We start from the raw sequence: 14,572 nt of genomic DNA, 5'->3' as shown, positions 1-14,572 counted from the left end.
ACCAGCCAGTCCTCCCTCCCTTGAACTCTCCCTACCCCTTACTGCACCTGAGCACATACATGTAAATGCACTCTAATCAAAGTCTGACACCTTAACACAGTGGTTCTCAACATCAGATTTAGCATCTCACAGGTGGGCAGGGGTGGGCAGAAGACATGGGGAGTGTGGGAGGGGTGATGTGAATTTAATTTCCTAAATATTGCTACCGTAATATGTTACAACTAGATCCAGTATCATTGATGAATACAATATTTATGCTAGAAGTTAGTTTAAAAATTATACAAAAATAACTTTAAAAAAGATCCAAATAAATAAAATAGTTGCTTTAAAGAAAGTGTTGTAAGACTTTGTACCTTAGTTTCCACAAAACATAATAATGTTGGCAGGTGTTTTACCTTTGAGTTAGTATGTACTCATCAAGTGGACAAGCTCAGATTCAGGAAAATCTCCAATAAGGGAATTCCCTGTGTCTCAGTGTACATAGAAAACCCCCACACCCATGCCTTGAGCCATGTGTCACAAAGAACTTCCAAGTGAAAGGTTCTGGTCCACAGAGCTCAAATGCCATCTAATAATGACAGTCTTGCCAAAGAATTATAAGACCTACGAACAGTGTTCTGGGTGCTTAGATACACAAACTGTGTGAGTATGGCAGTCAAAATAAACAAAAGCTGAGGAAGATGTTTAGAGAAATAAACAACTAGAGATGCCAAGAATTGTTTATATGCCCAATCTCCAAAAAGATTGCTAGTCTCCTACAGAAACATGGCAGTGAGAGTTTTTTGCTCCCATCAACAAAAACATCAAGGTTTTTTTTTTGTTTTTTGTAATGTGAAAGACTGGCGTATCAACTGGCGTGATGGTATGAGGTGCCATTTGTTACATGTCTCGGTCACCTCTTGTTCGCATTGACGGCACTTTGAACAGTGGACATTACATTTCAGATGTGTTACGACCCGTGGTTCTACCCTTCATTCAATCCCTTTGAAACCCTACGTTGCAGCAGGATAATGCACGACTACATGTTGCACGTCCTGTATGGGCCTTTCTGGATACAGAAAATGTTAGACTGCTGCCCTGGCCAGCACATTCTCCAGATCTCTCACCAATTGAAAATGTCTGGTCAATGGTGGCCAAGGAACTGGCTCGTCACAATATGCCAGTCACTACTCTTGATGAACCGTGGTATTGCACTGAAGCTGCATGGGCAGCTGTACCTGTACACGCCATCCAAGCTCTGTTTGTGTCAATGTCCAGGCATATCAAGGCCATTATTACAGCCAGAGGTGGTTGCTCTGGGTACTGTTTTCTCAGGATGTATGCACCCAAATTGAGAGAAAAGGTAATCACATGCCAGTTCTAGTATATTATGTTTGTCCAATGAATACCCGTTTAACATCTGCATTTCTTCTTGGTGTAGCAATTTTAATGGCCAGTAGTGTATATAGGTTTCTCAAAAGTATAACCATTTACATTTAAAAAGCATCTTGTGCACATGGGAATGTTCATATATGTCGCTCTCACAGATGCTTGTGTAAAATGTATGATATGCAGTAAAATTCACATTTGTACATCTGTTAATGTTTGTGTTACATGTTAAATATTTCAGGGATCCACCTTACCCAAAGCATGTGGACAGCAGTGGAATGGTTTAATTTTTGAAAAACATTTGTATAACATGCTGTATTTTATCCACCATAATGACAACATGGCATGAGATATGAATTCACAAAAGGAACACATTTCTTAACAAAAATTTTGAAGACCAGAAAATAACAGCTAAAACTGTTGAAACTCTTTGTGAACAACACAAACTAAGTTATGCAGTCTTGGTTACTGAAAGTTATTCCCAAGTAATATACAAACAGCTCCTTCATAGTTCCCAACATGAAAAAATTCATTCAAGTAGTCAGAGTGACATCCCAGTTATAGAGAATAAGACACAGTATAGATAGTTTATGATATAACATTTTTAAAGGTAAATGTATTACATTTATAGAAAGGCAACATAACAAAATTTTACAGCTGTAATCTTCATTTCCTTATACATGTGTCATATATTATACAATACTAACTGTGCAATATAAATTCTGAGCAATAAAATCTAATTCATGATATCTAGGAAAATTTATTTGAACTGTAGACAACACAAAAGACACATAATGGTCCTCTTCATTATATATGAAAATAACGTAGTCATTAGTTTATAAAAAAAGTGGGACTTGTTCTCTAGAATAAGCATCCAGGTTACCTAGGTGGAATTTGCTGGTTAAGCAAATGAAATTTTGCACATGTCTCAGTTTTGACAAATATATCACAGTGAAATAACTACAATATTTGTGACTGGTGTACCCTCTTTGCTGAGAATGCCATTATCAGGTTTCATTTTATGTTTGTAAATTTCAAGTTGAAGTAGACTAAAAGGTGCAACCATAAAACGAATTGCTTATTTCCTTTGTGCAATATGGCAAGACCAAGGTATATTTTATCTGTTGTGAGACTGCATTGTTGGAGATGAGGGACTACTGTAGATGTTTTAATTGAACTTGAAGCCATGTACTTCCCCCCTTGTGGCAACTTACTTATTTGATGGTTATTTCATTTTGCATCATTATTGGCAATCAATCAGGACACTATACTCCACAACAAAATGAATTTGCAGAGCAGACACCATCTTTTTGTGTGTTCCAGTATGGGTTGTATGGCTCATTCATGGGCTGCTTCCTGTACATATTGTTTGGCAGTTGCAAGGATGTACCCATGGGCCCTTCTGCAGTCATCGCTCTGCTGACATTTCAATCAGTGCACAGCATGGGTCCCGAGCATGCCGTACTTCTTTGCTTCCTCACCGGAGCGGTCCAAGTTATCATGGGGATCCTGGGACTTGGTAAGCAGATCTGCTTCATTTTTGGAATGTAAAAGTGGTGATGAATAGATTAAGACAGAATTCACATTTATGTGTCACAAAGGTTAACATTTAGAATTATAAGAAGTATAAACATTCAAACATCTATATCTGATAGTTTTCTGTATTGTGCTTACTGCCTGAAAACCAGTTCTGAAGCTTCTGATATTGTTCTTTTGGAAAGTTTAGCACAAATTACTATGCCAAGATTTTTGTTTCCTGTCATTGGAAGCATCAGATCCATATGTTATTGAGCGGATGCAGAATTCTCTAATTCTTTTGAGTGTGATTATTCCTGATGCTCAACAAGAACTTACTGGGTTGCACAGCCAAATTAGTGCACACTGACACAAGATTGGACTGAAAAGTAGCAAGTACATTCTTTACTAGAATACATCTTAAAAGTTACAGTACCCATATTTTAATATTGTAGCTATGCACAGTAAAAGGTGATACTGGACTCTTTCTTTCTCCCTGAAATTGGCCACAATGACAGACTGATTTGTAGTGTCACAAGAGGTCTAGGTTATGTTGAAAGGTGAAAATTTGGTTGAGAGTTGGCAAAACCAATCAATGTTAATGCCAAATAAAGAATGTAGTAACAGACTGAGTTGTCTCCACTACCCCATTTAACACCTTGCAGTTTGGAAGGAAATCCTGCACATCTTCAGGAAAAATACCAAACATATTCTTTGTAATGGTTAATACCATTTGCAATAAAGCAACTGCTCTTTATCTGTACATGACACACCAAGGAAAAAATTACTTGAAAAAAAGCTCAGTTCCTAAGCATTTCAATTGTCTCCTTCCCCATTCTTTCCTAAATTGTAACACCCACACAGAAAGATAAAGTCTAAAGAGTTTCCAAATCATTAATGATATCAAAATTTGGCCACTTAACAATGTTTCTCAGGTTAAAATTATTCACAATCTGTGTTATGTTAGTCAATGATCTTCATCTTAAAAGTGTTGCATTTTACATGTTCTTCTGTGACAAACTGTATTGGAACAATGACATGGGACTTTCATTAAATTTCTCCTTGTACTCTCTCAGTAGATAACTAAAAATGGACAGGCAGCAATTCTGCAAACTTCATTTTAAACTGTCCAAAAGTGCAATGTTTCATTACATTTGAATCAAAATTTGTGACAGGTGTTCCTGCCATGTTTCTTGCTTCATGTTCTGCTAAAATGTGACATTAGAACAGTTAAGAACGCAATTTCAATATTTATATCTGTGATTTTCATAAAATATCTTCGTATATAAAAAAGCTTTGTCATTGACATTATACTGTGCTCAGTTTTTCAGTTTAATAAAACCAACTAATATTACATTTTTGGAGTGTTATGTAAGGCCAAGAACCTGAAAATTTATCAGGTTGTGGGCCCGGGTTTGGTTTAAAATGGAATTTATAACAAAATACATGGCCACGAGTGTATGCTCATATAAATTTTTTTCCAGATGGCAACCGAAGTGGAACAATGACATATTTCTTTACTTGATGGAGCAAATTTAAACAATTGGTTATTCAGGATGGGAACTCTTCTCAAAGAACTTGAAATTTTACCATTCGTGCAGGTGAATTATCTCAAAAAGGTGGACTTTGTGGATGGAGAGACTGACACACAGTGTGTCACAGAGGAAACACAACTGGCTGAATAGGGTAAACAAGATCAGAAATGTAGTTCTCATCTTGTTCAATGCTTCACCAACAAACACTTGGAATATGCAAAAGATAAGATAATCTTTTTTGATTTATTAGGATCTCTGTAGAATATGTTTGAGAGAAAAGGAATTGCTAGTCAACTTCTGTTGAGAAAACAGTTGTTAACAATGAAATTTAATGCAACAAGTGATTTGCTAGTTAAGTTTGACGTAGTGATTCGAGAATTACATTTGACTGTCAAAGAAACCAACTTTGTATGCCACCTACTTTTAATGATGCCTGAAGAATACAACATAGAGGTTACTGCAATGAAATGCTGTCAGTAAAATACTTTCTGTTGAGCTTTATGAAAAATAGGCTACTGGATGAAGATTTGAAGGGGAAGGGAGTCATCAGGAAAAACAAAAATGAAGATACACTGCCACCTGCAGTGTTTTGGACTCAACGGTACCAGAAAAAAGGTTTGTCAGACACAGCAAAATGAGATATCAGCAATGAACTTCAGGGAACCCATTCAACTTTACTTGTCATTGTTGTGGAAAGGCTGGCCACAAAAGGGCTAATTGCAGAGTTAAGTTACCAATCAAGAACTCTGGAACCAGCAATTCAATGGTTGTGGCTAATGTCAAAGAGGGAGACGGTTTCTGTTTTACAACATCAAGTGAAGATCAGTAACTGAACAGCATAAATTGGTTCCTATGCTATGGAACAATGGAACACTTGATTAACAGTAAGTTACCTCTCACTAACTTAAGGAACCTGGAACAACCAGTTAAAGTTAAAGTAGCTAAGTCAGACATTTTTCTTGAAGCTGCAATAAAAGGAGAAATTAGTCACTAGTGTAGTAAAAGAAAGGAATTTCAGATAATGGTCAAAGACATTTTATCATTGCCTGGTCTTAATTATAATCTGCTGTCAGTTAGGAAATTGGAAATGAATGGTTTTAGCATCATGTTTAAAAAAGCTCATGGTTTAATTAAAGAGGAAGAGAAATCATTGCAAATAGGAATGAATCTCAGCTACATTTTTTTTTTTAAATTTCTTGCAACAGTAAGCCTTGTCAGCCACTTCAACTGAATCTAATATGGAACTGTGGCACCACAGATTAGGCCATTTGAGTTATGGAAGCACTAAACACCTTCAGTCATAAGTTGATGGTATGGAACTGGACACTTCAACAATCCCCATTGAACAATGCTCAGATTGTGTCAAAGGAAAACAATCACAGCTGCCATGCAATCACACTAGGAAATGTGTCACCAGATCTCTTGAATACATACATAGTGACCTGTGTGTACCAATCTCACCAGAATCGTTTGACTGTAAGGTGTATGTGCTTATGTCTGTTAATGACTTTACACATTTCATGGTGGCCTACAAACTGGAATTAAAATCAGAGGTAATTCGCTATCTAAAAATGTTTCACACCGTGGCTACAGCTCATTTCAACTTGAAGATCACCTGACTGTGGTGTGACAATGATCGGAGTGCATTACATAAGAAACACAACCAATTTTTTTATGATGCAACTGTACATCACAGCGTGTTGTAACTGGCTGGGCTAAGTGGAGGCAGGTGTTAGCTTCCAAAAGTTCTTTGTCTCATTTGGCTGCAAGCTGCTGGAGATTTAGGACGTGCATTTCCATCAACCCCATTTTGAGTTTATGTAACACGGCACAATGGATCATTCTGTAGAGCAAGTGTATGCTATCAAATTTTGAATTAAAGTTGGGAAGACTGGCACTGAAACATTTCCATTATTTCAGTATGCCATTGGGAATGATTGCTTGTCCAAAACAAATGTTTTCTGATGGCACAAGTCATTCATGGAGGGCTGAGAGGAGATCACCAACAAACCTCGCAGTGGACAGCCATCAACTGCACGAGTCGACAAAAATTTGATGCGTGTGCTCAATTGTTTGAACTCTGACAGATGGCTGAGCCTTCAATTGATAGCAAAAACTCTAAACATGTCAAAAACAGCTGTTTCATTGTGACTAAAGATTTGAACATGAGAAAGGTGTGTGCCAAACTCGTCCCAAAATTGTTGACCGACAAACACAAGCACATGCGAGTGCTTCGGGACCAAGAAATATTGGAAATGTGTGAAAATGATCCTCATTTTTAAATTCAGCTATCACTGGTGATGAGTCATTTTTGAATATGACCCTGAGACAAAAAGGCAGAGTTCAGGTTGGCACACCCCAGCATTGCCCCATCCAAAGGCACGCATGAGCAAGTCCACGATCAAAACCCTGCTCATTGTCTTCTTTGACATCAGAGAGGTATTGTCCACCATGAATTTGTACCTACTGGGACTACAGTGAAAACAGCTCAGCTTTCTAATTGGAAGTGCTCAAAAGATTGAATATGTGCATCTCGCACTGCTGAACAAACATCAAGGACATGTGGAAACTTCATCACGACAACGCTCCGAGTCACAGCGCCTTCATTGTCAACGACTTCCTGGCCAGGACCAAGACCCCATAAGTTCCCCAGCCTCCCTACAGTCCTGACCCTACTCCCATTTGCCTTTTTTTTGGTTTTCTCAGTTAGAAGGAGTCATTAAAGGAAAACATTGGGACATGATTCAAAGCATCCAGGCGCATGTTACATCAGCTCTAAAGGACATTCCGGAAAAGGCATGCCAGGATGCCTTCCAGGCATGGAAAAACCACCTTCAGAAGTGTACCAATTCAAGCGGGTGCTATTTTGAAAGTTTTTGATTATTTGTACAAATATATTCAATAAATGATTTCTTATGAATTTGGTCGCATTACTTATCGAACATACCTTGTGCGTGTCAAATGAGTTGAAGCAATTTTTTGAAGAACAAGGAATACATTTTGAGTTTACAATCAGATACACCCCTCAGCAATCAGAGTCTCAGAACAAATGAACAGAACCCTTATTGAAAAAGCTCACTGTTTGATATTTCAATGCAAATTAAGTAAGGCATTCTGAACAAAAGCTGTTTGTAATACTGTGTATCTACAAAATAGGAATCCTACTGTGGCTTTGGAAGGAAAGGTTACTACAGCTTTGTAGTTCAATGAGAAACCAAACTTGAGTAAGTTGAGAGTATTCGAATGAATTGTTTATCTACTTGGAATTGAGAACAGGGAAGTTCGACAGCAAATCTTTGAAGTGCTACTTAACAACTATCCTAATGGCTACAGACTTTGATGTCCAGAGGAAGGAAAAATAGTCACAGGAAGGATCATTATTTTCTACAAAGGAATATTTGACTTTGAATGTACACTAAATAAGGACTGCATTCCATAATCTATCCAGAAATCATCAGAGAAGGAACACAAAGAAGATAATGAAGGTGTGAACTCATTGAAGATGATGTTCAATCAAGTGATGTAGGTCATGAAAGAATTCCCATACCAGAAGTGGCCAATGATGAACAGGAAACTGAAAATGAAGCTGTTCTGTGTTATATCAGGAAGGAGAACCCTCCCAAATATTTAGATAACCATGCTGTTCTTCACTGAATTCTGAATCATTTGTCGATGATGTACCGAAAAGCTACAATGAAATTGCAACTTATGAAGATAAGGAATACTGATATCAAGTTATACTGGATGAAACTGACTCTATAAAGGAAAATAAGACTTGGATTTTTGTTAAATTACCCCTGGAAGGATGGCCACTGGCAGTAAACAGATATTTAAATTGAAGGACAAGGATGGAAATATCATATGACACTGAGCTAGATTTGTGGCTGAAGGATGTTCACAGACAAAAGTATTTGGTTACAAGGAAACTTACTCACCATTGTCTCGACTTGCAACTGTTAGAATAATGCTAATTATTGTGATCCAACAAGAACTGGTTCTGGAACAATTTGGTGTTGCCAGAGCTTATCTTTGTGGATTACTCGAGGAGGAAATATACATCATCATTCCAGAAGAGCTATTCCTGGATAACTAAAAGACACAACTGATTTGCTTTCCAGGTTACTGAAGGCTTTATGCGGCTCAAAGCAAGCACCACTAGCATCGAATCATCCTATTCATACATTTCTTATCTCTATAAGATTCACTCAGTCAGAAGCAGATAAATGTCTTTACTATATGATTTTACAGGTAGTTGTTACTTGCTCTCTGTTGATGACATTCTGATGGCACAAAATAATAATTTGACTAAGTGAAATTTAAGTTAGAGAAGAAGTTTAAAATAAAGGAATTAGGAAAACTACAATCATAATTGGGAATTGAGATTTCAAGGAACAAAATATAAATGTAATTGAACCGAATTCCATATTTGAAGAGTTTGCTGCAATTCAGCATGCAAGGTTTTAGCCTGGTCAAGACACCTATGGAAGTAAACTGGAAATCAAGGAAAGAAAAAGGTTCTACAAGCCATGCAGAGAGTTGATTGGATGCTTGATGTATGCAATGACAACAAAAAGGCCTGAAACATGTGCTGAGGTCAACTTCTTAAGCAGGTACTAAAACAATCCATTGGAAGAACGCTGGGAATGTCTGAAAAGTCTTTTGAGATAAATCAAAGGAACCATCTGTATGAAACTATGTTATGAAGAAGTGAATCTGATTATCTGTTACAACTATTTGGAAATACTGTTTGTTGGGTTTTGCAGAGGCAGAGTATGTAGCTCTGGAAACAGCTGCTGCTGAATTGCTTTGACTGAAATACTTGCTGGACAGCATTCAAATTGCACTTCAGCTATCAGTTTGTGTATTCAAAGATAATCAGTCCTGTATATGCTTATTGAAGAAATGGGAACATCATCAATTGAGGCACATCAATGTTAAATATTACTTTGTGTGTCAGCTTCACCACAACAAATTAATCACTGTTGAGCATGTGCATTTGGAGGACCAAATTGCAGATATCTTTACCAAAGGCTTACCAGCACCTAGATTGATTGCTTTGAGAAATTTTTGTTACTGGTAAATATACAATCATTGAACAGATGAAGGGATGCTAAGAATGCAATTTCAATGCTTATAACTGTGATTTACATTAAATATCTTCATAGATGAAAAAGCTTTGCTACCATTGTTATTCTGTGCACGGTTGTTTTCAGTTATTTTTCAGTTTAATAAAACCAACTAATAATACATGTTGTGACTGTTATTTAAGGATGAGAAACTGAAAACTTATCATTTGAGTGTTATTTAAATGCGAGTCATGTAAATGTTATTTAAGGGTGAGAGACTGGAAATTTATCAAGAACACATCTGGTTGTTTGTCTCTGTACAAATGAGGGATGTCTAAAAGATGGACTGAAATTTAAATGGATCCCTAGAAGCATGTAACATTCAGTGTATAGTTTTTGTCAAGTGCGTGTACCAATGATGTCCCCTCTTCTTCAGATGAGACACCATAACAGTCACCAGTCCAAGAGGAAAGCTTCCTTGGCAACAGAACATAAAAGTGCATCTCTTACAAAGAGCATCACAATGTAAATGTGAGAAAATTGTGGGCTTCATTTGAGCTAGCAAGTGCCTTCCAAATTGATACACACAAGAGCTATTAGTAAAATTTTAAATATCCCAAGTTTAGTGATGTCTCATAGAAGGAACTTATGAATCAACCATTATCAGGGTATGATTAAAAGTTAGACATTTGAAAGTGAACTGTGACAGATTTAACCTCTGAAAGACATTACATTTTTTAAATGGGTTGTATTGCCAAGGCAGACAAAAAATTTTACACTGAATGTCAAGCATCTACATCCATAACCTGTAACAGACCCCTATAATCTGGGACTTTTTCAAAAGAGACCCAATTTGTGTTTGCCTGTCTATTATATCTTCACCAGTGGTCACTCCAACAAAGGAACAATTTTCTCAGAACTACTTCACTTCATGACTACAAAGAATTTGTGTAACATCCATCCATTTTATGTGATGTAGACTAGTTTTTTAGTTTTCATTCAAATATTTTCATTTTATTTTAGCTTCAGTTTTCTGATGTAATGAAACTTCATGTTTTGGATTTATTCTAATGTAGGTATATGTCTGTAAATATGTGTGTGAAACATGCTGCAAGAAACACATGAGTTACCAAAAATTATCCTTTATGTTACATCTAATTCATCTAGTAATAGTTATTATATTAAAACATAAAAATAGAACAAATATCTCAGATAACATTTCATTATTGGGATTTAAAATCAGACAGAAAAATGTCCTTGCAGTTGTTTCATTGAGACCGCACAGTTGGGAATCTGAAATTGGCACACAGTCATGGAATTCATGCAAGTTTAGGAAACATGGAGGCAGTGCTACCACTAACACACTCCTCTATGCCTGTACCCTATCATAGACCAAGTTGACTAAGTAGACTTCAATAACAAAATGATTCCTGCCAGCTGGAAAGAGTATGAACTCATGATACATCTACACTTGCAAATGAAAGAGTCCAATAAGTGTGAATAAAGAAAGCTTTTCAGAATTAGGTGGATGAACCCTGTGAACAATAATGCTACTCAGAATTACATTTTATCCACTCACAGGCAGCTGAGATGCAAGGTTTACACAGATAATGTGCAATAAAAATATAATATAAATAATATAATATTCACCCATCCCCAATATAAAAATAGAATTCTGGATCATGGATTAGCAGAGGATTAAGATATTGTTTCATTTTGTTTTTGTAGGTTTCGTTATTGACTTCATATCTGGACCAGTGTCATCAGGTTTCACATCAGCAGCTGCTCTCATGATTGTAACATCACAGATGAAGGATCTGTTGGGAATCACAGCAGAAGGCAGTACTTTCATTGAAGTATGGGGAAGTCTTTTCCACAACATGCATAACACAAAACTCTATGATAGTGTTTTGGGTACTGTTTGCATTGTGGTGCTGCTATTGATGAGGGTGAGTTGTTACCTTGTGATTAAATAACAGGAACTGTAGTGTAATTCCACTATTAGCAAGGCCCAGACATTATTATTTTAATTGATTTGATGTTACTTCTCTATGAAAAAGGTTGCATTTTGTGTCAGTCAAGCAAATCAATTTTTTGTCTTGTTTCACAAAACCTTATTAGTTTTGTAAGACCTTGGCTATGGGTTGTAGGTCATTTTCCTGAGTCAGTTATGTACTGGAAAATGAGCTTACAACCTGACACTTATATAGTAAAAAAACAATGAAGTTTTCTGAAACAAGGCAAAAAACCATTTTGCTTAGTAAATACCAACACTTTTACAACAGCCCAAATATGTCTTGTCGTCTCCATAACACCACTGGAAAAATGCTGATGCATGAAAGAACAAGTAATTTTCCATATAGCATGCAGGAAATTTTCATATAATTTGAATATAAAAATAAGTGAGAAGCATATTTAGACAATTTGGTATCACAGCTAAAACAATGACAGACTGTCACTTCATTGTACATACTAAGGGCATTCAAAAAGCTTTGCAAAGTTGCCTCTTTTGGATGCCCTTTGTATAATGTTATGTAATAAGTACTGATGCAAGCTGCAAGCACTTAAAAAAAAAAAAAAAAAAAAAAAAAAAAAAAAAAAAAAAAAAAACCACCTACCGATGATGGCACGAGACAATATTCTTTAAAAATGGGTTTCTCAAATAGCAGAATGTGACAATACTTTCATTTTATGCATAAAAAAGAAATGTAATTTGATTGAAAATAGTATCGTATAGTTGCATATGTAATACAGTATCTTAAGAAAATATCTTTTTCCCTATCTAACATCAATGCAGAAGAGTTTGAAGCTAGGAAAACTGTTGCTGTCAGTTCTTCACATTATATTTGCCACATTTAGTCTAAATTAATGGCAAAATCACTGCTAAATGATCTTCAACTATCCTGAAGTACAAGTTGCAGACAGATGTGGCAGAATGACACCACTGGCTGGAATGCTACATGGTACACCACCCATGGTACACTGCCCTTGCCATTGCAATGACCTTTTTACTGTGCTCCTGAACAAAGCAAATAGCAGGATGTGTATGAACAAATTGAACTCTTAGATTCTTATTTTTAGTGCTTTACATTAATCATCACTTCTGGACAAATTTGATTGTTACAGGTACTGGCAAATTTTAAAATAGGACCAAAAGAAGATGAAAACAAGACAATCACCCACAAGATTCTAAATAAAGCTATCTGGCTTATTGGGACTTCTCGCAATGCTATCCTCATGGTTATATGTGGCATCATAGGACATCAGCTATCACTCTCAGGAGATTCACCTCTTAACCTAATAGGTTTGTTTTTAAATTCAGAAATGATAATTTTCAATTCTAGAGCACTAATAATAACGGTTTGTGACTTTGACTAATATGTGAATTTCCTTTTTCTTTAGGTCCCATACCTCCTGGCCTTCCACCTTTCCAGTTACCACCATTTACTGTGACTTTAGAGACAGCAAATTCCACAGTCACATATTCATTTGTTGAGATGTGTTCAAACCTTGGATCTGGAATTTTTGTTGTACCTCTTGTAGCACTACTGGAAAATATTGCTGTCTGCAAGGCATTCTGTAAGTTCAGGTTTTTTTGCACAATATTATTTGATTTTACCCTTTCCTTCAGCTGTACTGAAAGGCCTTTGAGTTACATTATGACAGAAACAACTTTTGCTTAAGTTGTGACAACAGATATACATGAACAGAAGCAATAATATCACTAACATGGAGCACATTAGGTTCCTTCATCCAACAAACGAAGGAAGAGGTTGGAAGAGACAGAACTATTGTAGTATTAAGTAGTATTCTTTCTCAGGAAAGACATGGAATGTCAGAGTGAAGAGACAGACAACAAAGAAACACCACCAATAAGTAATGCATATCATGATTAGAGGTCTCTAGTCAACCCACTTAGCCTATTCTCAATAACAGCAGGTTCTGCAACCAAGAGTGCCTGATTTCACACAGCATGCATCAACACTGTAGATACTTTTTCTGTCAGAATGTATTAATACAGAGTGCTGAGCTAGTTACAATGGAGCAGGAAGTTTGTATTAATGTACATGAACCTAATGCCTTGTTCATGATTGTAAAATATATTATGGAAGGCATTTACTGCAATATGTTGTGGTATCACTGAAATTTGGTAAATGGTGTTTGACTGTCTGAAATTCTTCATCTTGATTTAGGTATGGACCACTACTTTTTTTCAGTGCCAATTTTCTGTATAAATGGAATAACGTTACTCGCCACAATGCAAGAACCATCTGCTTGATGGGTTGAAGAAAATTAGGCCATCTTGTTGGGTGACACATTTCAAGTCCCAAACCTGAACCTGAAAATCATGTAACATCTTTAGGATAAAATAAAAATTAAACTATGGAACATTCAGGATGCAATAACAACAGTATTATGAAAAGGATAGATTGCTACTCACTATACAGAGGAGATGTTGAGTCCAAGACATGTACAGCAAAAAGACTGTTAAGCATTTAAGCTTTTGGCCAAAAGGGGTAGTGCTTATGTGTGTATGACTTGTGCTTGCATGAATGTGTTTGTGTTTTGTAGTTTAGAAGAAGTCCTTTTGGACCAAGAACTTAAAACATTTGGTGATCTTTTTGTTGTGCCTGTCTGCTACTCAGTGTTTCCTCTATATGATGTGTAGCAATCTATTCTTTTCATAATATTGTCTCAGGGACGAAACAGTAATTTGTGTGCTATATATATTTGTCCAAAATATGGCAATACCTCTCATCACTTTAATTATGGAAAAATGTAAAAAAGAAAAAAATCCACCTCCAGTATGTCAAAACTTAGAGAAAAAGACATCCCAGATACTCAACACTATAATATTGACAAATAAGTTTTTGTATGCTTCTGTTACATGGTTGGTGTCTTTCAAATTACAGGATTGGTTTCTGAATATTTTGATGACATAGTATATATGTACGTAATAGCTTACAAGAGAGAGACAAGGTGATTAGTAAGCTTAAAAAAAATGAAGAGGAAAGACAGTAAGTAGGAATAAAGATGGACAGCAACAAAATCCAACTGAAGAAAAAGCTTATAGAAAATAAAAAGATG

At 36.2% G+C, this 14,572-nt stretch overlaps 2 protein-coding genes across 2 annotated transcripts in view; both read left to right on the top strand.

The window, feature by feature from the left end:
• LOC126334997 (sodium-independent sulfate anion transporter-like) overlaps window positions 1-14,572 on the top strand; it is a 317,982-nt gene that overhangs the window by 25,174 nt on the left and 278,236 nt on the right. The gene's annotated exons all lie outside the window — the stretch shown is intronic.
• LOC126335964 (sodium-independent sulfate anion transporter-like) overlaps window positions 1-14,572 on the top strand; it is a 50,536-nt gene that overhangs the window by 278 nt on the left and 35,686 nt on the right. Inside the window, exons 2-5 of the mRNA XM_049999440.1 lie at window positions 2,692-2,887; window positions 11,213-11,433; window positions 12,611-12,788; window positions 12,887-13,063. Coding sequence (XP_049855397.1) covers window positions 2,692-2,887; window positions 11,213-11,433; window positions 12,611-12,788; window positions 12,887-13,063 — 772 coding nt within the window. The remainder of the gene's footprint in view (window positions 1-2,691; window positions 2,888-11,212; window positions 11,434-12,610; window positions 12,789-12,886; window positions 13,064-14,572) is intronic.

Source organism: Schistocerca gregaria, chromosome 2 (assembly GCF_023897955.1).
Source record: "Schistocerca gregaria isolate iqSchGreg1 chromosome 2, iqSchGreg1.2, whole genome shotgun sequence".
Taxonomy (NCBI): Eukaryota; Metazoa; Arthropoda; class Insecta; order Orthoptera; family Acrididae; genus Schistocerca; species Schistocerca gregaria.
Note: the sequence above shows the minus strand (reverse complement) of the source record. Positions and strands in the feature narration are given on the sequence as shown.